Below are 26,696 nucleotides of genomic sequence, written 5' to 3' on the forward strand. Positions count from 1 at the left end.
AGAGGGAATGTAAAAATATTTTGCTATGTTCATTTACCTGTCATTGAAAGCCTGTAATCCTTTCAACAGATCTAATTATGTGACCAGGAATTACAGTGAAAGATTAGGGTAGTTTAAGGATTTACCTCAATAATTTAAAGTACTTGAATATCTAACCCAAGCCCATGTATGAATCCTTCTAATATTGATTGGATTTGCTCTTAAGTAAAGCTGTAATCTTCATTGAAAATCCCATTTTACTTCAGTGGATTTAAACAGACTGTCTGCAGAATTGCTGCCTAAGTTTTTAGACTCTGTCTTAAGGATACTTTACACTGAATTATGTTATAGCTAGTTTGCATTTTGCATATATATTAAAAAGCATAGACAATATTTTTCATACATAGTTATAGCTACATTCTTTTCACTTATAAATTACTGGCAGAATTTGAATGCTGAAATATAAAATACTGCTAAATGCTATGAACCAAGAAAATAGAGGCATTTGGCAAAAATAATATTGTTAACCCAGAAGGAGGATGGGACACTCAATCTATGAAAGCCAGACACTTGACATTCATATGTTATCCTTCTTCTCCCTGACTGGAAAGCAGAGTTATTTTATTTTATATTATTAATTTATAGACTGTTTTTTTTTAAAAAAAATGCTCAACATGGTGTTCAATAAAAGTGAAAAAAATCACTGGAATGCAATTAAAACAAATGTGATTCTAAACAAAAGAAGCCAGAAATATAACCACCACAACAAAACTTAAAACCAACAGACAGTATCTTCCTGCCTGAACAAAACAGTCTGTCAGATGGTCACTCAGTGAGGGATCCTAACAAACCTCCAGTGGAAGGGCACAGGGTAGGCATCATCATCACTGAAGCGGCTTGAGTTACCACCAGCTGATAGAAGCGGCACACTGAGCAGGGATTAGACTAAAGATCTCATTGTTTGGTCAAGGAAGAGATTGTTCTTAAGGTAGTTGGTCCCAAACAATTTAGGATGTTCTAAGTGCGTAAGAGGCCTTGCATTTACCTACCAAGGTTTTTCATGTTCCCAACATCTGCTCTGAGCTTCAATGAAGGATGTTGGAAATGCTATCATGAGTTTCGGGATTGGCATACTAGACAGTGAAAGTGGCTACTACCTGGAGGAAGGGAATTGGTAGCCTCACTCCATGAGGAAGAGTCAAAAAGTTATTCTTGGATCTTGGTCTACATCTGGGTCTCCAGCTGTGCTGTCAGCTGATGAATCAGCTTCTCTCTGGCCAGCAGAGGGACACTGCAGTTTATGGATACCATTCACAGAAGGATGCCTAGGCTCCAAGGAAATCAACTGGACATAAGTGCACAGTTTGTCTCACTTAAACACACTGTATTTTATTTTATTTTATTTTTTGCTTTGGTTGATCCTGAAATTGCTCATGTGTGATCTCTATTGAAGGGAGGTTGCAGATATCTTGCTCAGGCCAAACCTCACACTTTTTTTTTTTTTAACCAAACAGGTACAAGTAGTAGTTGCATTGATAGCTTATGTACCTAGCCTTCTCTTTGGGGAAAATCAGATAGGCACTGGCCAATGGGAGGGAAGGGTATAAGGGTACAGTCCTAACTTGCACAGGAAACAGGCAGGCCAGTGGGCCTGTGCTGCATCCAGCGCAAGAGTGGGGCCAAAAGCAGTGCAGCCTGAGGCAAAGGGAAATGTTTCCCCTTACTCTGTATCACGCTGCAGCGGCCCCAATGAGTCTACTCAGATCTGTGCCACCTAACGAAGTGGCACAGATCTAAGCAGGATGGAGCAGCTAGGAGCTATTGAAGAGAGCTAGGAGCTGCTCCATCCCACCCAGGAACCAGGCTAGGATCTGGTGTAACTGCCGGATCCTGGCCTCCCTCCTGCCCCTGCCTACCTGTCCCCGGGAACGCCCGCTGCCCACCCTCCCCTGCTCTGAAATGACTGGGGGACATTTATTCAGGAAGGGAAAACATCATAACTATATCTGTATCCACATTGTTCCTTTTCCCATAATTACTGGTGTGGCAATAGGAACAAACCCCAGAAAACTAGTTCCAGAGGAGCAGACTTGACAATCCCAACAAACATGGTATCCTAACCTCAAGAAGGATGCTGCAGGGGAATGAGAGAGAAGTGTACTTAAACCCCCACTCCTCAGTAGTCCTCTGCAAATGTGGTCCCATAACCCTCTAAGGCAGATTTTCTGCACCTAGGGTCACTTCCAATTTCAGAAACTAACTTGTGGAAAGAACTGAAAACTGCCCAGGGACATTTGGAGGAAGAATCAGTCTCTCTCAGTTGTCAGTTCTTCCGTGAAAATGCACACACATACATCCAGGCTCCTGTATTAGAATTATTTGGGGAAAGTAGGTTTTAGCAGCTGGGTCTTTTAGAGCAAGTATATGTTTTGCTGATGTACAAGACCATGAGCCAGACAAAGCTGAGCACTTTTAAAGGACCTATTCATTGCACATTTACAGCGCAGTCCTATCTTGCGCTGGAACAGGCAGGCCAGCAGGCCTGCACTGTATCCAGTGCAAGATAGGACCCCGAAGTGGTTCAGCCAGAGGTAAGGGGAAACTCTTCCCCTTACCCCCAGGTAAGCCACTGCAGCCCCAAAGGGTCTCCTCAGACTTGCGCCACTTCCTGAGGTGGCATTAGTTCAAGGAGAGCGGAGTGGCTTGAAACTGCTCTGCACTGCTTGAGAATGGGGGTTGGGATCCAGCATAAGAGCCAGGTCCAACCCCGCTTCTGGTCGGGACCACCTCCCTCCCGCCTCCTCCCCACCCACCCCAGAGCCTTGCATCAGCCAAGCTCAGCCAACGCTAAGCTCCCTCCCCGAGTCAGCATGGAGGCTGGATTCAACCTCCACAGGCTGGCGCATGTCCATGCACCAGCCCAGCCAATTCACAAGTAGGCGCAGATGTGTTTTACGGCACATTTTCAACCCTCTTTGGCCGGTGCAAGGAACTTGTTCCAGCCCAACTCTGGGGTCAGGACTGCACTCTTAAGTTCATGTTTTGTTTTTGTTTCTTCAGGTTTTATCTTTGGCTGAGCCATAGTTTCTCATCTGTTTTCTCCCTGCCTTGCTGTTTTTATTTGTTGAGCTTATTGTTTAGCTATGAGATGGTGATTGCTGCAGATCTATCCATGTGGGACTAAAGAGGCACCCTGGAGTAGAGAAGCCCTTTGGAACTGTGAATCCTTAGCAGCTCTCTAGGTTAGCTTTATTATGTAATTGACTTGGATGGAGTAGAGGGATACCAAGAGGCATTTTCAAGATTGTATTACTTTGTGCTTTCAGTGAATGGCTGTAGGAAAAACCTTTAAAAACAGCAAATCTGTCACTGCCCAGTAAATACACTCTTATTGTTCTGGAGTGGCATCCTTTTATGATTATTGCAGAAGTGGGCATTGGGGTCTTCAGAATCTAAGGAAGTTGACCTTTATAGGCCAGCAGTGACTAGTAAGGTGAAGTGGAAAGCAGTCATCCTTGCCACCCCTGGAGGACTAGCTGAGAGGGCTAGGAGCCCCTCCTGCAAGCAAACACCTGGTAGAGGCTGCCTAAGCAAGGGTCGGTTCACAGAAGCTGGCAGATAGCTTGTAAGTGGCCAGTATTGTCTGGCATGAGCCAATGGCATCAGCTGTCTGTAGCCACATGTGGCTCTGCTGGCCAGTCTCTAGCAGTAGACCTGCATGTTGCTGTGTAAGCTGCCCCCTTCTTGGTGCTCCAACAAGGCCAGCCACTGAATGCAAAGGGCTCCCCTTTCTCTTATATCCACTCAGTGGCAATAGCCATTTACTACTTTCAACCCAACCTTGTCATCTGTGCCTGGAGCAAGGAAAGGGGCTCTGACTCAGTTGGTAAACACATGCTTGGCATGTGGGGGGTCTCAAATATACCTGGTATCTTCACATGTATCAAATTTCCCAGCCCAGGAGAGCTGCCGCTAGTCAAGTTAGGCATACTGAATTGACTTGGTATAAATGCCTGATCTCGTCTGATCTCGGAAGCTAAGCAGGGTCAGGCCTGGTTAGTACTTGGATGGGAGACCGTCTGGGAATACCGGGTGCTGTAGGCTTATACCATAGTCTTTTGAGACTGAAGGTTGCCATCCAATCAAGACGACTTCATATGTTTGCTGCTTTGGATATCATATTTATAGCAGAGAGTGTGGTATAACATTTTGAAAATACACAAAATATACAGACAAAATTTTTTCCTTGGTGCTGCTGGTTGCATGTTGTAATATTATTCTAATGACTAATGGTACTTTACTTTTCCTGACAGCAGAGAACATGGCCTCTGTTTCCCTGATATGTGAGGAAAAAACAAACAACATGTTCTGAGCTGTGGAGAATGTTCATAAAGTCCAGCACAGAAAGATCGCTTAGCTGTAGGCACATTGTGCCTGTGTAACTGTTAGTCCAGCTCTGCTGTAGCAGCTCCTGTCCCTAAAACATGAATAAAAGCTCTGGGTGTGGTAAGAAGATATTCTTCTTAGGGTTAAACTGGTCATTATGTTAATCTGGCTTTTTGTTGCATGTGCATTGTTTTGTAAACAGTAACTTATGAACAACTGCTGTAAGGGGACCATTGAGGGGGGGATGAAGACTTTGTAACATTTTACCTTCTTCCATGTTACTGACTGAAGTTGGAGCTGGCCCAGATTGTATTTGCAGCAGGAGGGAAGCTGCCTTTGGCACCAGTAAGAAAAAATAGATACTCCACAGTACTTGGAATGGATTATCTAACAGGACTGAATTCTAAGTGAATCAAAGCAAAACACGTGCAGAAGCTGAAAGCTTCCCTGCCATCCTAAGCAAAAAGAGTTTGTTTGAAGATGGTTTGGTAAAAGGGCCTCTCATTTCTGTAAAACGTGCACCAGTAGCAAAGCTGGAGGGGGTCACAGCGCTAAGTTTTGCTGGCAGCTGAACCACTCCTTGCAAACAGAGCCGGGGGGGGGGGGGTAAAGGGAGGATTTGTACCCGGGCCCAGGGTCAAATGGGGGCCCAGGAGCCAGAGGAGGGGCCCCAGAAATTTCCTGGGATCTTACATTTTCCTATCTACTCAGACTTGTTGCCCACACAGGATACTGGGGACACTACCATGGGTGTGTGGCTGCAGCTACTGGCAAGCCATATATGCTGGGCTGAGGAATGCATACAGGACACTCCTAAACACAGTGTCAAATCTGGGAGGAAACTGGCCTGCAGCAGTAGCACTTTGACTTGCAGTTCTGCTTATCATGAAGGGGGGTATAGGAGCTCAGGGACACAGCTGCAGGACTACAGCTGCTACAGAAGCATTTTGGTCGGCACAGGACACTTTCCATTCTAGTTGGAGTCTAAATATGATGATGCTAATTTTCTGCAATGATTTTCTATATTTAAAAGATTTTAGAAAGACTTAGGAGTGTGTTTGGTTTTCCATAGTACTGTATCTAGCTGCAGATGCCACATGGGTGTGTAGACCCGGGCTCCCAAAGACTTTTCCAGCTGTCTCCACCCTTCCTCCACCCTTTTCACTCCTCCCTGCCCCCATTCTGCCTGCCCATCACCACCCTCCCCAGCTTTGTTTCACCCCTCCTGCTTTGCAAAGGGGCCCAAAAGAAACTTCATACCCCCTGATAAAATTCCTCCCAGAGGCCCTGCTTGCAAACAGCCCCTCCCCTCCCCTTCAGAGCTATTCCAGTTTGTGAGAGGAAAACAGGGGAGTACCAGAATGTTCCTTGCAAGGTGCGGTTCAGACACCTGCAAAACCTAGTGCTATGACCAGCTATGCTACTGATGTGCACTCTTTGAGAGGCGTTTTTATTTCTTTGAAGCCAGCAGGCAAATATATACACATTCTGTCTCTTTATTTGTACCTCCTAACGAAATATTTTGGTATTCTTAAAATAAATCCTGTTGAGTTCTAGTTCTTCTACAGATTCTCCACTAAAGTTGAGTATTGTTGAACAGCTTACCCTGTTGAACTGCTGTTTGGCCTGAGGCTCCTTCTGATGTTCTGTGGCTTGCACTTGCATTTGTGTGGTTGGGGAGATTAAAATGTTGATCGGCTTTTGCATGTACAAAGGTTCTTTTCACTTCCACTAGAATGGGCAACTTGATGTAGCCTCTACAATATATCAAACCAGAAGTGTGGCTTCATCACCATCAAACTGTTATTGCAATCATGTCTACTTTAAGAATGTAAATTCTGTTCCAAGAATACCAATGATTCTTAACCAAAGGATTTATCGGGGTGTCTCTAGGGGGTAGGAAGGACTGAACAGGATGACACCCCAGGGAGGGGTGGCACCAAAATGACTGCATTTGTTACTGGTGGTATGAAAACATACCAGTGTTAGAAAATGGTTAAAAACATTGAGTTAGGCTGCAATCCTATCCACACTTTCCTTAGAGTAAGCCACAAACACAATAGGACTTACTATTGAGTAGACATGCATAGGATTGTGCCCTTAATAAATCAATGTTTAGAATCAATGATTAAAAATACAGAATAGTTTATAACAGTTTTTAAATTTAGCAAATAATTTTCAACACTGAATATTCAAGAGCTCTTGTTTTCTCAAAGCAATCTATTAAGTAATAAGATGTGTGAAATGTAACAAGGAAACCATTTATTTTAAAGTGAAAGATGGCATGCATCCTCTTACTAGATATATGTGCAGCTTGATCCTAAATATGTCTATGATATTGTAATTTAAAGGTGTAATTTTAATTTTGCTACTTTTTGTCACTACTATTGCCATTACATTCACTGGCATACAGGAATTATGATTGATTAATAATATTAGTACAAAAAACATTACTAAGGATTCTGTCTGATCTGATATGGGATGAGGTCCATGGAGGTGTAACCATGATTTCTTTTCCCAAGTGGCACCAACCCTCACCATGTCTCTTGGGGGTATGGGAACCAAATGATGGGGTTATAGGACTCCATCTCTGAACAATGTAAAAAAAAAAAAAATTGTTGTTATTCTTAACTATTCTTAACTATTACTATTATCAATACAGATTGAGGTGTTCTGATGTATCTGTATGTAAAGTAAAACCAAGCTATTGACGTCTTTTGAAATCATACTGGTACTGAATAGGAATGGTGATGAAGATGTCTGGCAAAGGGGGTATGGGGACATATTGGGCAATCCATTGGAGGGTCTGTAATCATAAAATGATTAGGAACCCCTCTTGTCTAGAAAGCTGCTATATATTGGATCAAACTAGTCACCCATCTTTCTTGAAACAGTTAACTCTGCCTAGATACACCAGGGACTGAACTGGGATCGTCTGCTTGCAAAGCATGAGTTTTACCACTGAGCTATGGTCCCTCACCTATATTTAATATTTCAATCAAAATGACAACATCCTATTTCTCAAATGAAAATAGGTCAATAGCTGCTGTTGTTGCTCAGATGAGAGAACTTTGAAAACAAAATCTGACAAATATGGTATGGGAGAAGAATAGGATTTCCATGTATATTCTCTTTTATAAGCTGCTGCTAACAAAAGTCTTATTGCTGCAGTGTGTAGCTGAGGGAACTCAGAACCAAAAGTAAATGGGACCAAACAATTCTGGTAAAACTGCAGAAATTCCTCTTGGTGTAATAGTAACCCTGAATGCCTTTAGAGTGCTTGTGCTATCTGTCAGAGTAGTCATGGCAGTGCCTGGTAGTTAGATGCCCTTTTCACTTGTAGTAATTGATCTTTTTAACAGTAGTAAGTTAGTGAACTGAGAAGCCCAAGCAAACATAGTGCTCATATCTGTCCCTGATAAGATATTTGATAGTGAACATCAGCACTGAAGCAGTCTTGGAAATCATGTGTCGACTTTCCTCGAGTCTTATGCTGGCTCCTTTCCTAAGCTCAGTAGATGGTAAGGTCATGGGCAGTGACATTGTGACCCTGGAATGCCACCCAGTGCTGCCTTGGTTCTCCACCTCTGCACAATAAAAAAATAAAATAGTGGCCACTCACCACACTCCTTGCATGATTTCCTCAGTTGCAGAAGTGCAGGACATCTGTGTTTTTCTTTGAAGGAGCTAGTTCATTCATGCAGTCCCTGTCAATCAAACCAGAAATCCTGCTTCCATGTTTGAAGAACCCACTTGAGGAGCACAGTCAGGAGGTGGGTGATCCACTTTCCACTCACTTTTAGCAAGCAGAAATAGATCAGGGCAGAAATGGGTTGCATCTATGGCGGGCTGAAAGGAGTCAGTAGTGGTGGTGATGGATTTGTGGTGAAGGGCACCCCCAATCTGCCACCTTATTGCCCTCCCTCCCAGCGGGGAGCAGGAGACAGGACTAGGACCTGGTGGTTATGCTAGATCCTAGCCCCTGTTCCCAGGCAGTGCGGAGCAGTTCCAGGCTTCTTCATTCTGCTTGAATCCTCGCCACCTCATCAGGTGGTGCAGATCTGGGTAGATCCATTGGGGCCACTGTGACTCTCCTTAGGGTAAGGGGAAAAGTTTGCCCTTGCCTTGGGCTGAACCTCAGCCAGCCCCAAACTTACACTGGATACAGCACAGGCCTGCCTGCTGGCCTGCCTGTTCCCATGCAAGTTAGGATTGCACTGCCCAACTTACACTGCCATTCATAAACATGTCTTCATTCCAATTGTAAGCTGCTGTTTCAAACTTTTAAAATAACTGTCTAAACATTAACGACAGTTGAGGCTTTGCCTGAGGAAGACTTTACGTTTACAATACAGACGTCCCCCCTCATTTGACAGGTTACGGACTGGAGCAGTGTTGAAAAGCGGAAACATTTGAAAAGCAGAACCCAGTCTTTTTTAGTTTAAAAATGTTGCTTCCAATGCTTTTCTAGCTAGCAAACTGCAAGTGCCTTTTTTATCTTTCAAATTCCTGCTGTCACACAAAGATTTCTACAAATGGACTTTCATTAACGCCTTTGAGAATCAGAATAGACCCGGAGCTAAAGTTGGCATGTGCTCCTCTCTCTCTCACACACACACACACACATACCAAAAGTTTGACTCACAATGTCATATGCACATCAACATGGGGAGGGCAATTTTAACCTTTAGAACAGCAGAGAGGGGTGGAAAGAACGGGGCATGCACTGAATGAATGGGTTCCTGGAATAATTGAAATGTGCTGAAAGAGCAGATCGTTGGAAAACAAACCGTCAGAAAGCGGGGGATACCTGTACTAACAGAAAGAAAAGTAGCTGTTAAAATGATCAGTAGGTTACCAGCGATGGGGTGGTGGAATTGGAGGAGTCTGAAATGTACTGAAAAGTAGAATGCAAATATTTCCATTTAGTTTACTGGGTGCCCTTTCTGGTAAAAACCTGTCAAATAGTTTCTGTTCCATTCAGATATCATCTTCCTCTCTGCTACTCAGTGGCAGCTGTGTTGGCACTCTGCCAGTGTCATAATGTTAAGCAATACTAGTTTCATTCTGGAAATTATCTGGCACAACAACATCATAACAATTTATAGTTGGACAGCCTTTGCTGTAAGCACGACAGCCGTGCACTAAATCTCTTGCCATTAGCCATTCTTTCCTGTTCCCTTAATGGGCACCAGGATGAGAGAAAAAACAGATGTCTGCAAAATAGTCACACAACTATTCTATCCTAGCTGGAGTCGGTCTCATGAAAGAGTCAGCTTTATTAAACCAGTCCGCATTTAACAGAGTTCATGGTCATGTCCTGAGTGAAGCAAAATGCCTGTTGTTGAATGCGCATGCTGATCCAAGGTCTTGTTTAGAGTATTTTGTATTCTGTCACTCTAGATGTGAGAGAAAAGACTGTCAGCAACATGATACTTTGGCACCTTAATACTTTATAACTAGAAGAAATAGGAACAACCGTGTCTGGTGAAGTGGAGTAGAAATGCGTCTATGATCACTGTCACTGAACAGCATCTAAGAGGAAGTGGCAGTTCACAGAGTGCTGTGTAGATTTGCTTCTAGAAGACAGCCTTCTTTGAAAAAAGAAAGCCAGGCCCATTTGTCTACTTGGTTTCAGGCATAACATTCAATGTGTCCTTGAATACTGTGCTTGGGCTTCTCCTTGTCTTCCTCCAGTAGGTGCTTCAGTATAAATCACAATTTAGGGGATGATTTTCTGCAGAGAAAATGTGCAACATACAAATGGCTGCCACGGCATCCTGAGTGCCATTGGCAGCTCCTCGGGGGAAGGGGACATTCGTCCCTTTTCCCCGGGTAAGGCAAGTAGTGGGGCTACTTAATTCTACAGCAGCCAAGAGCCTACATATTGGGCCGCACAGCCTGACATGAACCTCAGGATCCAGTGGAGCTGAGTTACACCAGTCCCGCGCTCCTCCCACCCCACTCCCTCCTCCCGGAACACCTCCTGCTCACCTTCTCCCTGCCCTCCCTATGCCTCCCCATGCCCTGAATACCTCCTCCCCATCTCCCCCTTGCCCCCACTTATCTCTCTGCTAGCCCAGCACCAGGTCAGTGCTAAACCTTGCAAACATGCCTTATGACATGTTGGTGACAGTGTGCACCAGCAGTAAGCTGGAGAGCACTGTTTAGGTTTAGGCCCTGTCAGGGTCCCTCCCAGATGCCCTGACCGCTGACTTACCCTAGAGCAGGCACCCCATGCCCAGGGTGAGGAGACTTCCCTGCCATTGAAGGGGGAAAGAAGGTTGGCTCACCCCAACTAGCCAGAGGGGGCTGGCAGGACAAACAAGGAGCACTGAAGGAAACAAGCCAGGAACATGAAAGGCCTTTTCTGCCCCACCTGGAGGAAGGGGAGGGGCCAAAGGGGGCGGGCTTGCTCCATAAAACAGGGAGGCCAGGGATGAGAGGTGGTCAGTGCAAAGCAGGGAGCTGTGAGGTAAACAGCTCCTGCTCCTAGGCCAGGTCTGGCAGCTCTGCTAGAGAGGAGGAAAAGGATGCTAGAACCCCCTCCAGCCAATCTAAGGTCTCCCTGGGGGTGGAACAAGCCTGCTCCAGGCCCCTCCAGGGGTGGGCCCCTACAGGCCCTTAATCCCTCATTTGTTCTGACCTGTAAGGTGTGATTTAAACATGATGGCAAGCATGTGGGGTTCCATATTCTGTGTACTGAGGTTGTCAGTGCATCTCATTTAAACCTGGTTATCTCATGTGCGCATTCAGAGTAGGCACATCAGGAATCAATCGACTGAGTGACATTTTGCTAGCAAATTCTGCACATACAGCAAGTGAGGACCCAGTTTAAACATGGAATGTCACCTGGTTTCATCATGGTGGTTGCACCTATCATTACATTTGTAACAAACACCCATTTTCTGTCAATCATTGTAATACATTTTAGCCTATACAAAACCAATCAAATACAGATCTCAGAATACAGTGAAGAAGAATTATTCCCTCCTTCCCAACGAGGCATACAGCAAGGTCTCCAACTACTAAATTCTGCAAAGAAACTAAAGTGGTAATAAGAGCATAAAAGAGCAGCAATTCTTCAACCAAATCATTAGCCTCCATATGACAGGAAGAAAGTAGGTTTCAGAATGTGAAGAAGTAATTGGACAAGATAAAATATTTTATGTGCAAAAAAGGAAAGGAAAAAACAGGAGGAGACATGTAGTCATCACACACAATGAACCTGTTCTCCTGTATAACCATTAGCCGAAACGTTCTTAGAATTATTTCTATATATTCTCAAAAGTTTCCAGAGCCTGCCTGCTGACTTTTATAAGCAAATTGAATCTTATGTGCCAAATTTAGCATTTCTGCCACTCATGTTTGAATATCTGGGAGGTCCTTGGTTTTCCACACCTTCATTACTAAATGTTTCATGGTCAGAATTCCTGTGGCTTTGGGAGAGCCATGTAGCTTGGATATATGATCAATTACTGAATTTGTAAAATTCCACAAGCACATAGAGCTGAAGGCAAAGCTAACATGCTCAACCACCTGTGACCACAGATCCCTAAGCATTTCACAAGATCATACATAGCATGTGGGTTAAGTGGGCATCGTTCCCTCATACCACCATCAGCTGGAACCACAAGAAGAGCCTAATTTACCTGGTGGCGTATGAGGACCATTGAACACCCAAAGCAGTTTTCTATTGTGGTGTCTGAAGTAGCAGATCAAGATAGGTCTTTGCGATTTTACTTAAAGTTAGCTTCCAGTGTGAGGAGAAAATTGCTCAGCAGCACCCACTTTGGAAAATGTCCCATGAAAAGGTCACACATTATGTTCAATTAGCCATTTATGGACCTAAACTTGGCATTCTTCATGTCCTACTTTAGGCTCCTGTGGCTACAGATTACACAGTATCACTCTTATTTTTACCTGTTATCCATTTTCTACTAATATAAATGCCTCAAGTATTGGATCGATGGATATATCATCCTAAGTGGTGACAATGGTCAAAACCTTCTGTTAAGAATTAGATGAGCTTATATACTTGTCAGGTTCCTGAAAAAGAATATTACTTTTTCAATCAACCTTCAGAATCATGATGGCATCTTCTTGTTTTGTAACTACTGTACTGGCAGTTGGCTTGTTGTGGGGCATTTAAGGTCCTCTGTGTGGTAGTCAACAATATTGACCCACAGATCTTGATAACCTGTTTCATATCAGGTAGTAACCACAGAATGGGCACATAAATTTGGTCATAAAGTTTGTGTTCTTAAAAGCTGTTATTTTATTTGGAAATTTGTTTGTAAATTGCTTTGTATACTAGCATATGCGATACAAGGACATCTGCAAGAGGGATCTGAAGGCCTTAGGGATGGACCTCAACAAGTGGGAAACCCTGGCCTCTGAGTGGTCCGCTTGGAGGCAGGCTGTGCAGCATGGCCTTTCCCAGTTTGAAGAGACACTTTGCCAGCAGTCTGAGGCAAAGAGGGAAGGCCCATAGCCAGGGAGACAGACCAGGGACAGACTGCACTTGCTCCCAGTGTGGAAGGGATTGTCACTCCCGGATTGGCCTTTTCAGCCACACTAGACGCTGTGCCAGAATCACCTTTCAGAGCGCGATACCATAGTCTTTCGAGACTGAAGGTTGCCAATACAATACTAGCATAGTATTGTTTTAGACTGTAATATTTGGTACTTTCCTTATGAATATTTATTCTTCTAAAATGTAATATATAACTCTAACTCTTCGATATGTGACAGAACAATAGATATTCCAGCAAAGTAATACTAGTGTAACCTATGATTAACGCATGGAAATGTATCTTTCTTTATAATCTTTTTTAGAATTTCTGCAACTGTCACCATTCATTTCATACCATCTCTTATGTAACAGTTAAATGTAGCATGAAAGCTCTGAAGTTGGATGCCTGAGAGCAGAGTAACACAAAAGAAGGCCAAGGGAGCATATACACAGACTTTTTATCTTTTATTTTTTACTTTTTTACTTTTGTACATTTTAAGTAACATACAAGAGTGCATATGCATGAACATAACTTTTATTTGTAGTAGTAAACATTTTCCCTGTAAATGGTCCTCACCATTTTCTGGAAGAGACCAGCCAATGTAGTTTTCCATCTTTTAATATCCATCAGTCAATTCTAATTCTTAACCTAGCAGTGAATCCCTTTTCAATATCTCTGTTATGCGTTCACTCCGTTTGGCAATCCATTTCTTGCATGCCAGTTCTCTTGAGGTGAAAAAGTTCTCTTGGTCTGCTGATGAGTCCTGACGTCCTAGCGTAGCGAGAGAGAGAGAGCGTGAACGTTCTTGTGCACTCCCTACAAGAGTTTCTTGTTCACTTTCATGTTCCTTACATAATGTACCAGAAATAACCAGAAACTAACCACTGTCATAGGAACAAACAATTTGAAATTTATTTTAATACAATACTGCTTAAAAAACTGGAAGAATACTGTGGTTTTATATGATCTGCAGCTCAAATATTGGTATGTTCAGAGACCTGAAGGCTCAGACATATGACCCTTTTAGGCTCTGTGTTCTTTATGTACGATTACTGTGGATCTGCAATTATGTTTAGATTTCTGAATGTAATGGGCTTTATATCTCTATAGGTTCTTTTTTACTTCATATTTACAATGCTGTGCTGATATTCAGAACCCTGAAGCTGAAGGTGGCTCTGCATCTTACTTTCAAATTATTAATCACAGCAGTTCAAATGCTTTACATCAGTGAGGCAACCACAACTAGAACATTGGGGCCACTGCATTGTATCCAAACAACCAGTGGTGTTTGATGGATGTGTAGCATATGTCCTCTTAAATGCACAGAAATCAGCGTAACTCATATCAACGTCGTGAACATTGATTGTGGATATGCAGGATTGCTAATGACATGCTCAGGTGACATATTATCAAGTGTTTTGAAAGGCCTTTCACATATCTGTCATCAAATTAATTGAGCTGATAAACAGAATGAAATGTACCTCTCAGTGAGCCGATATCTGTGAAAAACAATTTTCAGTACATGTATTTGAAGTATGCATTATAATTTCTGTTTGCAAAATTTCAGAGCAGGAGAATACAGATTGTTAAGGTGACAAACTAATGTACTTATTTACTAATGAGCTGACCTTATGTTCTACTGCCAGTCAGATTCAAGGGAACCATTACCAGTGGAATACCTCATCCTCTGACCTATCTCTCATCATCCTCTCACATGTATATATGAAGACAGCAGTGTCAACCCACCCATGGCATAGTTGTGCAGCCAAAGGATTTGATGGGGATGAGGAGCTAAAAACTGCATACCTCTCTCTCTTTCACACACACACACACACACACACACACACACACACACACACACACACACACACACACACACACACACACACAAACCCTTCATCAGCGTTCCCTTACCTGGAGCATGGTCAACCTTCTTCAAGCTCTGACACTCATTAAACACACACAGAGATTGCTAACTATCTTGCAACCGTTAGTTCTCATTGAGGAATCATCAGCCAACTTCTCACCAGAATGTACCTAACAAAGGGAATGGGTACCCAATGCTCAGTAACGTCGAATCCCTGTGTTGTGCATAAGATTCTGGGGCATAAGTCGCACACTCATTTTGTGCAGACTAGGCCTGATTGGACACATCAATACCGTACAAAATGGAAAGAGCATCTTATAGACACCCAACACGCTTATGGTCATGGACAATTTTTCTTTCAGAGATGCATGTCTATCCTTACTGAACTTCTGATTAGGGGAATTCCTGAACCTTCTAATGAGCTTCAGGATTCACTAGAAGCCAGTATTCCAGCGTAGAAACATAGGAAACTATGGGTACGATCTTGCTCCATTAAAATGAATGAAGGTTTTGCCATTGATTTCAGTTGGTGGAGGATTTACTCATGCTATAAACTACTAAAAACTTACACAAAGTGTTAGAAATCTTGGTAGTTGATTTGTCTGTGCTGACAACATTAACATGGTATCCGAAATGCTTGTAAGATTATGTGATAGTCTGACTAAGACTACCTAATGGGAACTGTTGTGTTCCTTCCTCTCATAAAAAGAGATATTAAGTGAAAAAAGATAAGAGGCAGCAAACTTGTTTCAAAAGTTCTACATAGCAAAATAGTATGTAGAAAATGTCATAAATTCTTCAGGTGCTTAGTAGAATTAATATTATTTTCTGAAAAGAAAGCTGATAAATTCATGAGAGAATTGGACCATAAATATTTTTTCTTCATGGTGATTGGAGTGCTCAAATTGATGGTACTGTCTTGGTCAAACATCAGACAACATTCTTCAACATACAGAACAAACATAAATGTCCATAACATTGTTAAAACATGTATCTTTATAAATACCAGTGGTATTCACTTTGATCCAGGTGGCAACGCATTTTTAAAGACATGTTTATTGCTGTTATAGCTCGCACTCTGTCTCTCTCTCTCTCGTTTTTGGTTTTGTTTTGCTCTCTTAGAGACAGGCAACAAGAAGCTAAAAAGCACGATACAGAGAAGCACAGAAACAGGCATGGCCGCAGAAATGAGAAGTCGCATGGTTCGGCAGCCAAGTCGAGAGTCAACTGATGGCAGCATCAACAGTTACAGCTCAGAGGGAAAGTAAGTTGATGCATTGTATAACTAGGGCTCCTTTATTCATTCAGTGAACAGGACATTTGTGCTGGCTGCTGGTTCAATACAGGGTGCTCAGTATTCATTGAGTGAGCAACTCTGCTTCTGTTTGAGCTGCTACAACAGGTGGTGTACAACAGGTGGTGGCTGAGGAGTCAGGCTGCAGCAAGGACTAACTGATTCTCCTCAGAAACAGTAAGGCTAACACAGACTAAGGGCCCAATGCTAAACTGGCCTAGGACCAGGACTCAGTGCCTTAGCACCGGTGCTGGGTGCCATAAACATGCCATAAAACATGTATACAGTGAGCAGGGATTGGTGACGTTCTGCTCTGCCATATCATGAACTCCATGTCAGGCCAGAAGGCCTGACATGGAGTCTCTCAAGTCTTTGCCAGTGTAGACTTTAGAAACCCCAATGTGGGGCTTGGGCTTTCCCTGGGGGAAGGGAATGAAAGTTCCCTTTCCCTGATGAGACCTCCAACTGCTTCGCTCCACCTACTCGATATAGCTTCAGTCACTTTGGCAGAGCTGCCAAAAAGGGAGGGGGTTCCTGGCTTACCTGAAGTAAACAGTGTCCAGGGGGTGTGGGGAGCCTCACAGAAACCTCTGCAGGGCTCCCCAAGTCTTGGGAAAAAAATGTGATTGGGAATCACTTCCAGTTTTGCGATCAGAAACTGGAAGTGGCTTCCTCTTGCTTTTTTATTTTCAAGGCTTGGGAGCCCTGTGGAGGTGTCCGCAAGGCTTCCTGCCACTGTTGCTGGCTTCAGGTAAGCCAGGAACCCCCTCCCTTTTTTCTAGCAGCAGCATGGTCCTGGGGATCGCATTGCTGCAGTCCCCCTCCCCCCACCCCTTAATGGGCCAAACCTAAGTGCTTCCCTTACTGTTGGGTCGTGTCCACTCTTCCATTCTATTCCTGGTACCAAGCTGTAATTTGAGCTTTAGTAAACCTGCCTGGCCTTGGGCACCTTAGCTGTAGCTGTAAAGAGAATATGAAGTAATTACTTCAGATGACATATGGAGTATATTTTTCACAGTACTGAGAAACCAGATCTCCCATTCATCTGAGATTTTAAGTGGTAAAGTTTCTAAGTCAAGAAGTGTTACATTCTTTCTCCTATCTGTCCCCATCTATATAGGATCCATTGCTGCTGCTTCCACCTTCGTTTCCCCTTTCTGACTTTTAAAAGTGTATCTATCTCAGGAGTTTATTTCAAATAATTGAAAGTTGTGTGGTTCACAGCTAACAATAAATAGGGCAGATGTACTTTGCAGAACATTAGAACAAGGAGCAATGAAGTGAATCTGATTCTCACTAATTCAAGGACTTACAGAATCATTTGCAATCAAACATGTGCATGGATACAAAACCTTCAGGGTAGTATGGCATCTGTGAATGATTATTCACCTGAAAATTCATATTGATTTTTTCCCATTTTGGAAAAATTAAAATCTGAACATGCTCTCATTTACCCAGTCATCTAGTCTCATCTATAGCCCATGAAAACAATATGCAAATTAAGAGTATAGCATACAATTAAATACTAAAATTTGCTGCAGACTTCAGATATCATATTTGATTACCCTTGATCCTGAGTGTGTTACTCTTCTCTATTACACTCCTCAGAAGTGCATTATTCAACATGTATATTAAATATGCCAAGTATTATGGGGAGGTTCCAGTGAGGAGGAGAATACACTATATCTGACTTAGCTTGAGCAGAAGTCTGGTATTCTGGTGTTCTGGTATTGCTCCCTTTCATCCTAAAAGACTACTAAGCCTGAGGGTCCTGGTCCCTTTCCCCTTAAGGGGCGGGGGTAGCCAGGAGGCAGGGAGGAGGCAGCGTGGGAAACGGAGCGCGATCACCCCACTCTCACTTTCCCTGACCCAAGGAGCCCTGTAGGCGTTCGCGCCCGGTTCTCCCCATCCAGGTACAGCTGCTGCAGGGACTGGAGGGTGCACCCCAGTCCCTGCAGCCCGGTCAAATGGGAACGTGGAACGATCACGCACCGCTTCCGGTTTAGCGGAGCGGGGCACGATCGCTCCGCTGTCACCTTCCCTGACCCGGGGAGCCCTGCTGAAGGTCATGCAGGGCTCCCCGCACCCGCAGGGGGCTCGGGCAAGTGCACCAAGCCCCTGCAGCCCCCCTGAGTGGCGTGATCTTGGGGATTGTGCTGCTGCCTCCCCCCCCCGCCCCGCAAAGACTTACTGTGGGATTCAAACTTACTGTGGGTTTGAAAACCGCAGGACTACACTGTTAATCTCTTTCTTGGTATCATAATAATTATCTCCCTAAGAATTGCTGAAATTAATAAAGCCCAGATCTGTGATCAGATGATGTTCAAGAACACAGCACCTATGTGATTCTGTTTCTTCATTTCATTTAGCATTTGCAAATTCTTCAAGGTATGGATTTGGAGAAGCAGGAGCATGCAGATCATAAAAAGCCACTAAGAATTATTTGTGACATTTTTTTTTACTACAGCCTCATATTTCCTGGAGTTCGGCTGGGTGCTGACAGTCAGTTCAGCGATTTCCTTGATGGGCTTGGGCCTGCCCAACTAGTGGGTCGGCAGACCTTAGCAACGCCTGCCATGGGTAAGGGTGCTTTGTTCTTAATATGATATCCCAATCACTGTTTTATGATGCAGCATATTTCATAGGCTATATTTTCCCCAAGATTGGAGCCTAAGTCTCATCAAACTCAGTGGGGCTTACTTTTGAGGAGACATAAGAGGCTTGCCCTGTAAGATGCTGAGACTTGAGATCTGAATGTTTGTCCTAAGTAGAAAAATGTCTGTGCTATGGCACCCCCTGCTGATGCCTGGTAGGCACCAAAAATTAAATTTGAATTAATGTCATCCATGTGTCCTCCTTGTCCATGGTTGTGCAAAGTTCCCGAAATTGTGTTTGGTTTACTATAGGCTCTCTTGCTCTTGAAGTTTCCTGTCTTCTAAATGGAACACGATTGCATAATAATGAAAGAATGCATACCATTTCCTGCTTTAAGATACAGATCTACTCAAAAGTCCAGAATTTCAAACTCCAGAAGCCTCCCATATTCAACAATGTCTTTGATTATTCCTTTAAAAAAAACAAACTGATCTACAGTTTGGCAAATCTAAGACTCTCATCTTAAATACTTCTTCATTAGGAAGTCAGTCTCTGATAGCTCAATGAGATTAGTTTCCAGGTAAACTAAAAGGAGGTCAGCTTTGGGCTTTGACTGTGGTGTGCTGGCTGGGCCCTTCCTGGAAAACTAAGATCCAGCTACCTGTCCACTTCCTTACCACTGTCGCATGGGGGTGAGAAGATGGCCAGTTCCACACCTCCTCCTAGCTTATCTCCATGAGCCAGCAAGGCAGATAGAAGGAGGAGGCACCAATGAAAGAAAGGAGGGTCTCAAATAGGTGAAGAAATCTGCCCCACAGGCTCTCTATGGAGCTATAGAACAGTCTTGCAAGGCGAGGGGTTTAAAGCTTCACCCATTTCATCCTCATCAGGTGGCTTCCCAGGACTATCTAGCCACCAAGTGCCAGATCCCTCAGTCTTCTGCCCATCCATCCTTCTCCTCACAGATGTCCAAATGGGCTCTTATGGTGCTCCCAGTAACTTGTATAGGTTCTGACTCATCCCACTTTAGTTCCTGGATTGCCTCAGGCTTCCCTGTTGCCATGACTACTAAAGCACCTGGCACTAAGCTCCTGATGCAACTTCTAGCCTTGGCTGTGGTTGATGCAGTGTTTCCTGCAGCCACATCCCTCAAATGGGATGGTTTGAGTCAGGTCATCCCAGTTCCGTGAGTGAACCTGGACACTACCATCCTCCTTGGAACTGACTACTATGGAATGGTGCTGCCTTTGAAGTTTGTTCAGAAGCTTTAGTTGGTGCACACCCCTACAGACTTCTGCAGAGCCAGACAGGCTCCTCCTTAATGCAGTGTCTCTCAAACTGGGTTGGGACCCACTAGGTGGGCTGCAAGGCAATTTCAGGTGGGTCCCCATTCATTTCAATGTGTATGTTATTTTTAATATATTAGACTTGACATGGTACGTGACTGCATTTGGGGAAATGTTACAGATCCGTACTTTGAACAGGCTACTATGTATACTTTTTTAAACAACAATAGTCAACCAGGCTTACTCCCAGATAAGTGTGGATAGGATTGGAGCCTTAGGGATTTTGGGGGGATTTTTTTTTAAACAGATCAGCAACAGCTTGGGAGGGGTTGTTCTTTATTTTTAAATAATTTTTTGCACATATACTTATTGTAAACTTTTAATTTAGTTACTTAATTTGATTTTGTCATATGGGATGTTCAAAATTTTCATATTGATGATGTCACTTCTGGCCATGATATCACTTTCAGGTTAATGACATCACTTCTAGTGGGTCCTGACTTCTGGTGGCTCCTGACATTGTCATTCTAAAAAAGTGGGTCCTGGTGCTAAAATGTTTGGGAAACACTGCCTTAATATATTCTCCAGAAAATTGCACTGGCTAGCAGTCGGGTTCCAGGCACAATTCAGGGTACTGATTGTAATTCATCTGTACTTTTTAGTTCTTACATAGCAGAATGCATCTCTTCACAAGATGGTCTCATCTTCTGAGATCTACTGAGGAGGCCTATTCATTATGTTTAGTTCAAGAAGTTAAATCTATGAGTGGACAGACTGTGTCTTTTTCTATTATGACCCTGATGTTCTGTAACCATTGAGGCCTGCTGGGTCCAGAGGCTTAAAGGCATTGAGAAAAATATCTTTTTTTGACAATATTATCCTGATTATGTTTATTATGTAATAAGCATATGTATTATTATAAGCATATAATTATGTAATATTATGTTTTTCTCGTGTAGGCATCAGATAGCATTCATTCCTCACATGACTATGATATTTATGTTTGTATAAAGGAATCAATCTGTGCCTGTTTTTGTCAAATCCCTTGAATCATAGGAAGGCCAGAATGGAATTGTACAAATAAATAAATGTTCACATTCAGAAAACCATAAAATAAATTTATCTTCCCTTGAATAATCATGGTTATACTGATTAATGCTAATATCCCTCTCTTTTAGGTGATATTCAAATTGGAATGGTGGATAAGAAAGGCCAGCTAGAAGTAGAAGTCATCAGAGCTCGAGGCCTCACACAAAAGCCTGGTTCTAAATCTACCCCAGGTAAGAAAAACCCTACAGGATGAAGGAAAATTCAAAGTGTACACTAATTTGGCTTGATGATGTCCAGATAATTTCCTTACATTATTTTTGATAGTGTAGTGTTGTATGCCAGAATTGCCCAAAAGTTTCACCTTGTCAGGTCTAGTGACAGGAGAAAGCACACTCAGGCAGTTGCCAGGAGTCAAGTACCCTGGGGGGATCCTACTGCTGATCTCCCCTGACCCCCCTGGATGGCTGGGTCGAGTCAACAGCTGGCAGACACTAACTGTGTGAATCCCCCTCCCTTACATTGGTACCAGTTCTGTCAACAGTTGCTGCTGCTGTCCACCTGAAGAGACCTACATTCACTATTATGCCTACCATTGGGTGGCTCATCATGGCAGGAGAGGTCACCTTTCAAGGATTCCCACAAACTTGGAGCCAATCCTGCATCTTGTGCTGTCCTTCTTTCCCAGCCTAGTGCTGTCTTATAGGTTTGTGGCGCTGGCCATGCCATGTGCCACATTAAGGCGCTCAGAAAAGTTGAGCCACCTAGGACAGCTGTGGGACGATGACATCCTTCCCCACAGCTAGCTCAAGGAGAGAAGATGGTGGAGGGGAAGCAAGAACAAGGAAAGAAGGAGATGGAGGGATGGTGTTCAAGTGTAACAGTTTAACATTAGGGGTGTGGTGTGAAGTCTTTAAAACTTGATAAAAGGTTCCAAATGATTCCATCAAAACTTTAGAAAGAATCTTTTACTGCAATGCAGGTAGATTCCTAAAAAAAACTTGCACCAGATGTATACAAGACAAAAGGAAAGCAAAGGAATGAGGGTTGTGCAGGGTAGGCAATAGAATAATGGCACAATGGTGCTGCAAGCAATCCAATAAGTAGTAGTCTCCTGGCTAGGCGCACAAAAACTCATAAACAGAATCACTGGTGTATTGAAAACTACTATTTTCAGACTCCTCTACTGGGGGAAAAAAATCATTTTCTAGCTGAGTTCTTTTCTACTAAAACAATAAACACTTGTAAGAAATCCAGCTTCTCTTATGTATTCCTTCCTATTCTATAAATAGACCCAACTTGAACTGTATCAAAAAAATAAATTATTGTACATTTGGAGCCATCAGGAGTAGGCAACTTACACCAAGCCTTTCTTGTAGTCCTCAAAACAAAGACAGTAATTGTAGCTCATAGAAAGCGGCGAACACATTCACAAGTTTCTAGGGGCATGTTTTTCAAACTACACCCACATATAACAACATACAAACAGTGGGAGGAGCTTCCAAATGTAAGGAGACCTTTATGAAAACAAAGAGTGAATTATTTTATTTTATTTGTTCACTTATTTAAAACATTTATACCCCACCTTTCCCAAATCTCAAGGCAGCTTACAAAACTTAATACATATAATATAGAATAAAATTTTAAAATGAACAGTTCAATTCCAGAACATCATTTAAAGCTAGCATAGCAAGTAGTATTATACAGTGGTTCTAAAAACCCGTAAGTGGTGACAAGTAAAAAATAACACACAAGCTAAAACAAGCATGTGAATGCACAATAAAAACAGGCAAAATAAAAGACAATCAGGAGTTTCCCACACTTACGAACCCCTGAAAGCTAATGTGAATAAAAATGTATTTAGGCCTAACTGGAAGCTCTCTATTGAAGGGGCAGATTTTAGATTTCTGGTAGTGAGTTCTAAGTGGTACCACACAAGAGAAGGCCGTTTCTTGCCACGGCACCCCTCTCTTCCCCAGGCAACAGCACACTCAGGATTATATAGGAGTAAGCATTCCCTCAGATACTGTGGTACCAGGCTGTATAGAGCTTCAAAGGTATTTACCAGCACTTTGAGTTGGGCCGGGAAACAAATGGGCAGCCAGTGTAGTCACTGGGGCAGCAGCTCAACCGTCAAGCCATCAAGCCCCCGCGACCACATGGGCCACGGTGTTCTGTACTAGTTGCAATTTCCAGATCATCTTCAGGGGAAACCCCACATAGAGCATGTTATAGTAGTCTAAATGGGATGTCACCAAGGCATGAACCACTGTAACCAGATCTGATTTATTACAGTATTTATGTACCACCTTTCTCATAGATTCAAGGCGGTTTACACAGGCAGTCTAGTCTTAATACTTTTGCAAGTATTGTTCCGTGAGAAAGACTCATAGAACCCTTCATTTCTCCATGACTCCATAGTGTAGTCATCATCCTGGCTGCCAGCCTTTTGTACTTTGCAAGATTTCACAGGCAACTGCAAACCAGCTTCAGGTTTTTTCTCGCCAGCTAACTCCTCTGCACTCATCCACACAAATCTATCAGCAGCTTCAGAGCTCTGGCTCTGCCTTTCCTCTCTCCCTCTTTGATTGTTGGATGCATGTAATTGAATTCATGCACCTAGATGTGGGCCAGCTGTTTATATCAGAAAATAATCAATGGCTATCCTTTCATTCCTCATGCCCATTCCTTACTATTTAAAAAAAATTGCTTGAGTAATTTTTCTTTTTACCTTTTCTTTACATTTTTCTTATTCTGAAATAAATATCCTGAAAACAAGAAAATGAGTAGTTTAAGACGGATATTATTGCTATTTCACAGCACCGTATGTCAAAGTGTATCTGTTGGAAAATGGGGCTTGTATAGCCAAGAAGAAGACAAGGATTGCAAGGAAAACCCTGGACCCTTTATACCAACAGACACTGGTTTTTGATGAAAGTCCACAGGGTAAAGTCCTTCAGGTCAGTATTTAATCTTATTACAGCCTCTAATTAAAAAATGCTAGACTGCACGGGTATGATTAATCCAAATCATTCTGAGGCTGGAATCTTAGACACACTTATGTGTAAGGGGCAGCCCAATAGGATTGGGCCATGTGTTCCGCTGGCAGTGGCTACTGCAAAGAAGCCAGAAGCACTAGCTGCCAGAGCACCAGTGGGAATGCCATAGTCTTCCTGCTTATGCCAGTGGATCCTCAAAGACCCACCAGAACAGGTAAGCTCATGCAGGGAATGGAACAGGATGAGAAGAGGACAGAACAGTGGAGGTGTGGGTAGAACAGGGTGGTGATGGGGTGGGGAGGAGGGCATTGGAAGGGGGTGGATGAAGTGGTGGTGGCACATGCCAAATCCTGACCCCGTTTGTGGCCCTGATCTGCCCTCCTGAGTCAACATGGACTTGTGCCAGCAATTGAGCTGGTGCAGGTCTGAGTTGACCTCTAGCAGCTGGTGGGGCTTACTCCAGAGAGACCTCCAGCATGCACAACTCCCCCACAGGATACAGTGGAGCTGTACCACAACTGCTGTATAACCACGCAGGGAATTAGGTCCATTAAACACAGTGGAGTAGACATGTATAGTATTGTAGTCTGTGAGAACCACTTACATACTTACATGTTTGAGGCATTTGTATTATAGAAAACTGAGGTCAGAAGCATACAGAACTATGAGTTGGCTAATGCTGAAGCATCCTCGGAATACAATTTTTCTCTTTGGAAACTGAATGCAGAATTAGCTGTTGCGCTGTTGCATTTATTTATTTTGCTTGCTTGCTTGCTTACTTACTTACTAATTAACTACATTATAGAATTCTGTTTGCTTCCAATAGCCTCTACTTTTATATTTGTAAAAAAAGGAAATATTTCAAAGCTGCCATAAGTCTCTGGTGCTCTGATCATCCAGAACAGGGCTAGGCAAACGCCTGCCCAGGGGCTGTTTGCAGCCCTTGGGCTCCCCCAATTTGGCCCACAGGGAGCTCCCAGTCTCCAATGAGCCTCTGGCCCGTTGAAGACTGTTGGAGCCCGTGCCGGCCTGCAACTTCCAGACGCAAGGTGCAGGCTGAGTTAGAGTAAGGCCTTTTATAGTCTCCAAAGTTTTTCCCTGAGCATTATTTTAAACCCGCCACCCCCCAATTGCCTCTGAACAACTTATGTGTTTCTGGCTTGGTCTGTATGTTTTCACTGTGCAAGAAGTGTGTGGCAAACAGTTCATAGTTCTCATGTGGTTCTACATGCATGTATTATAGTTCTCATGTGTATTATAAATAAGCTCAGTAAAATTCATTCATTCATTCATTCATATAAGTTCTGTCTGTAATGTGTTCATTTATGTAAATTTATTCAAATTTGAAATTTAAATTAATTTTTTTTCTCAAGCCATAGTGTCAGAGATTATGTGGCCCTCCTACCTAAATGTTTGCCCACCCCTGATCCAGAAGAAACTAATGTTACCTGTAGAACTTCTTACCTCTTGGAAGTGGAGAGTGTGTAACAATGGATATGTGTTGATTCTATCTGTTGTCCTTACTTGCAGGTAATAGTCTGGGGAGACTATGGCCGAATGGATCACAAATGCTTCATGGGAGTTGCACAGATCCTACTGGAAGAACTTGATTTGTCTAGTGTGGTAATAGGCTGGTATAAATTATTTCCACCTTCCTCCCTGGTGGATCCAACGCTGACTCCTCTGACTCGCAGGGCTTCCCAGTCATCTCTGGAAAGTTCATCTGGGCCTCCCTGCATTCGATCTTAGTGAACATAGCAGCAGGTGCTCTCTAATAAAGCCGTTACCACCCAGGATAACAATGGGAAAAAAGCTATTTACAACAACGAGGAGCATTTTTTTTTGAAAGAGACAATCACTTCAGTTTTGCCTGTAGTAGTTTATCCAAAAATATGTCTGAGTTGTTTGTTAAAAGGTGGTTCAAACTGACCGAACAAAGCAGTATATCAAAATACAGCCAATCCATCTAGCAAAATGTCCCCGATGACTTCTAATATATCATAATGAGGAGAGATTGTTTAGATTAAACTGGAACTGCTCACTCTTTCCACAAACTGCTCACTCTTTCCCTTCCCCCCCCCCCATCTTTTTCACAAGAGACCACAAACAGTGTTAACTTCCTGGTGTTTCTGTATGTGTTATTTCCACTTGTTTTTGCTGTGTTATTCTGCCAGTTTTGTAAGTCTTCATGATGCTAACAGAGACCCTTCCTTTCTTTTTCTAAACCAAACCAAAAAGGGCTGAAGTACATCTCTGTAAGCATCTCCTAAAGTGTTCACCTGTCAGAATTACATGATGCCAATAATACTCTCATTGTTTCCACATTTAGATTCTCCATAGTTTTAATTCACTTGGAGAACCAAAATTAAAGACCAATCTATGGATTACTTTAGCTTTTTATTTATGTTTATCAAAATTTGTCATTGTGAAAAGCAAAGATATTTGCATTACAAAACACTTGTTTATGTTTCATGGAGATTTTGCATGAAGGAGATTTGCAACAACCGCTAAGGCTGAAAACCGGATTTAAAAAAGAAAAGAAACAGTTTTGGTTTTCATTTCAGCATTGGCAGTCCAAGCTGCAATGTAGACCCAAAAAGTCTCTTCCCTTCATGTGTATAAATGTATAATTGACTTCCCAAATGTTGGCCAGGAATGGAGTTGAGCATCCCACACTTTCAGCCGTACCCAGGCTTCTCTGATATGTGTCTCTTTGGACACACTTGT

The 26,696-nt window shown here is 42.9% G+C and overlaps 1 protein-coding gene across 2 annotated transcripts in view; it reads left to right on the forward strand.

Annotated features, from left to right (window-relative positions):
* The window catches only part of LOC136637824 (regulating synaptic membrane exocytosis protein 3-like), a 116,056-nt gene extending 90,338 nt beyond the window's left edge, over positions 1-25,718 (forward strand). The window contains exons 8-12 of one of the 2 annotated variants that reach the window (XM_066612434.1): positions 15,871-16,012; positions 18,510-18,622; positions 21,102-21,203; positions 23,791-23,930; positions 25,500-25,718. In XM_066612434.1, the coding sequence (XP_066468531.1) occupies positions 15,871-16,012; positions 18,510-18,622; positions 21,102-21,203; positions 23,791-23,930; positions 25,500-25,718 (716 nt within the window). The remainder of the gene's footprint in view (positions 1-15,870; positions 16,013-18,509; positions 18,623-21,101; positions 21,204-23,790; positions 23,931-25,499) is intronic. The other variant, XM_066612435.1, reaches the window with a different exon arrangement.
* Positions 25,719-26,696: the final 978 nt, after the last annotated feature.

This window comes from Tiliqua scincoides, chromosome 1, assembly GCF_035046505.1.
Source record: "Tiliqua scincoides isolate rTilSci1 chromosome 1, rTilSci1.hap2, whole genome shotgun sequence".
Classification (NCBI taxonomy): domain Eukaryota; kingdom Metazoa; phylum Chordata; class Lepidosauria; order Squamata; family Scincidae; genus Tiliqua; species Tiliqua scincoides.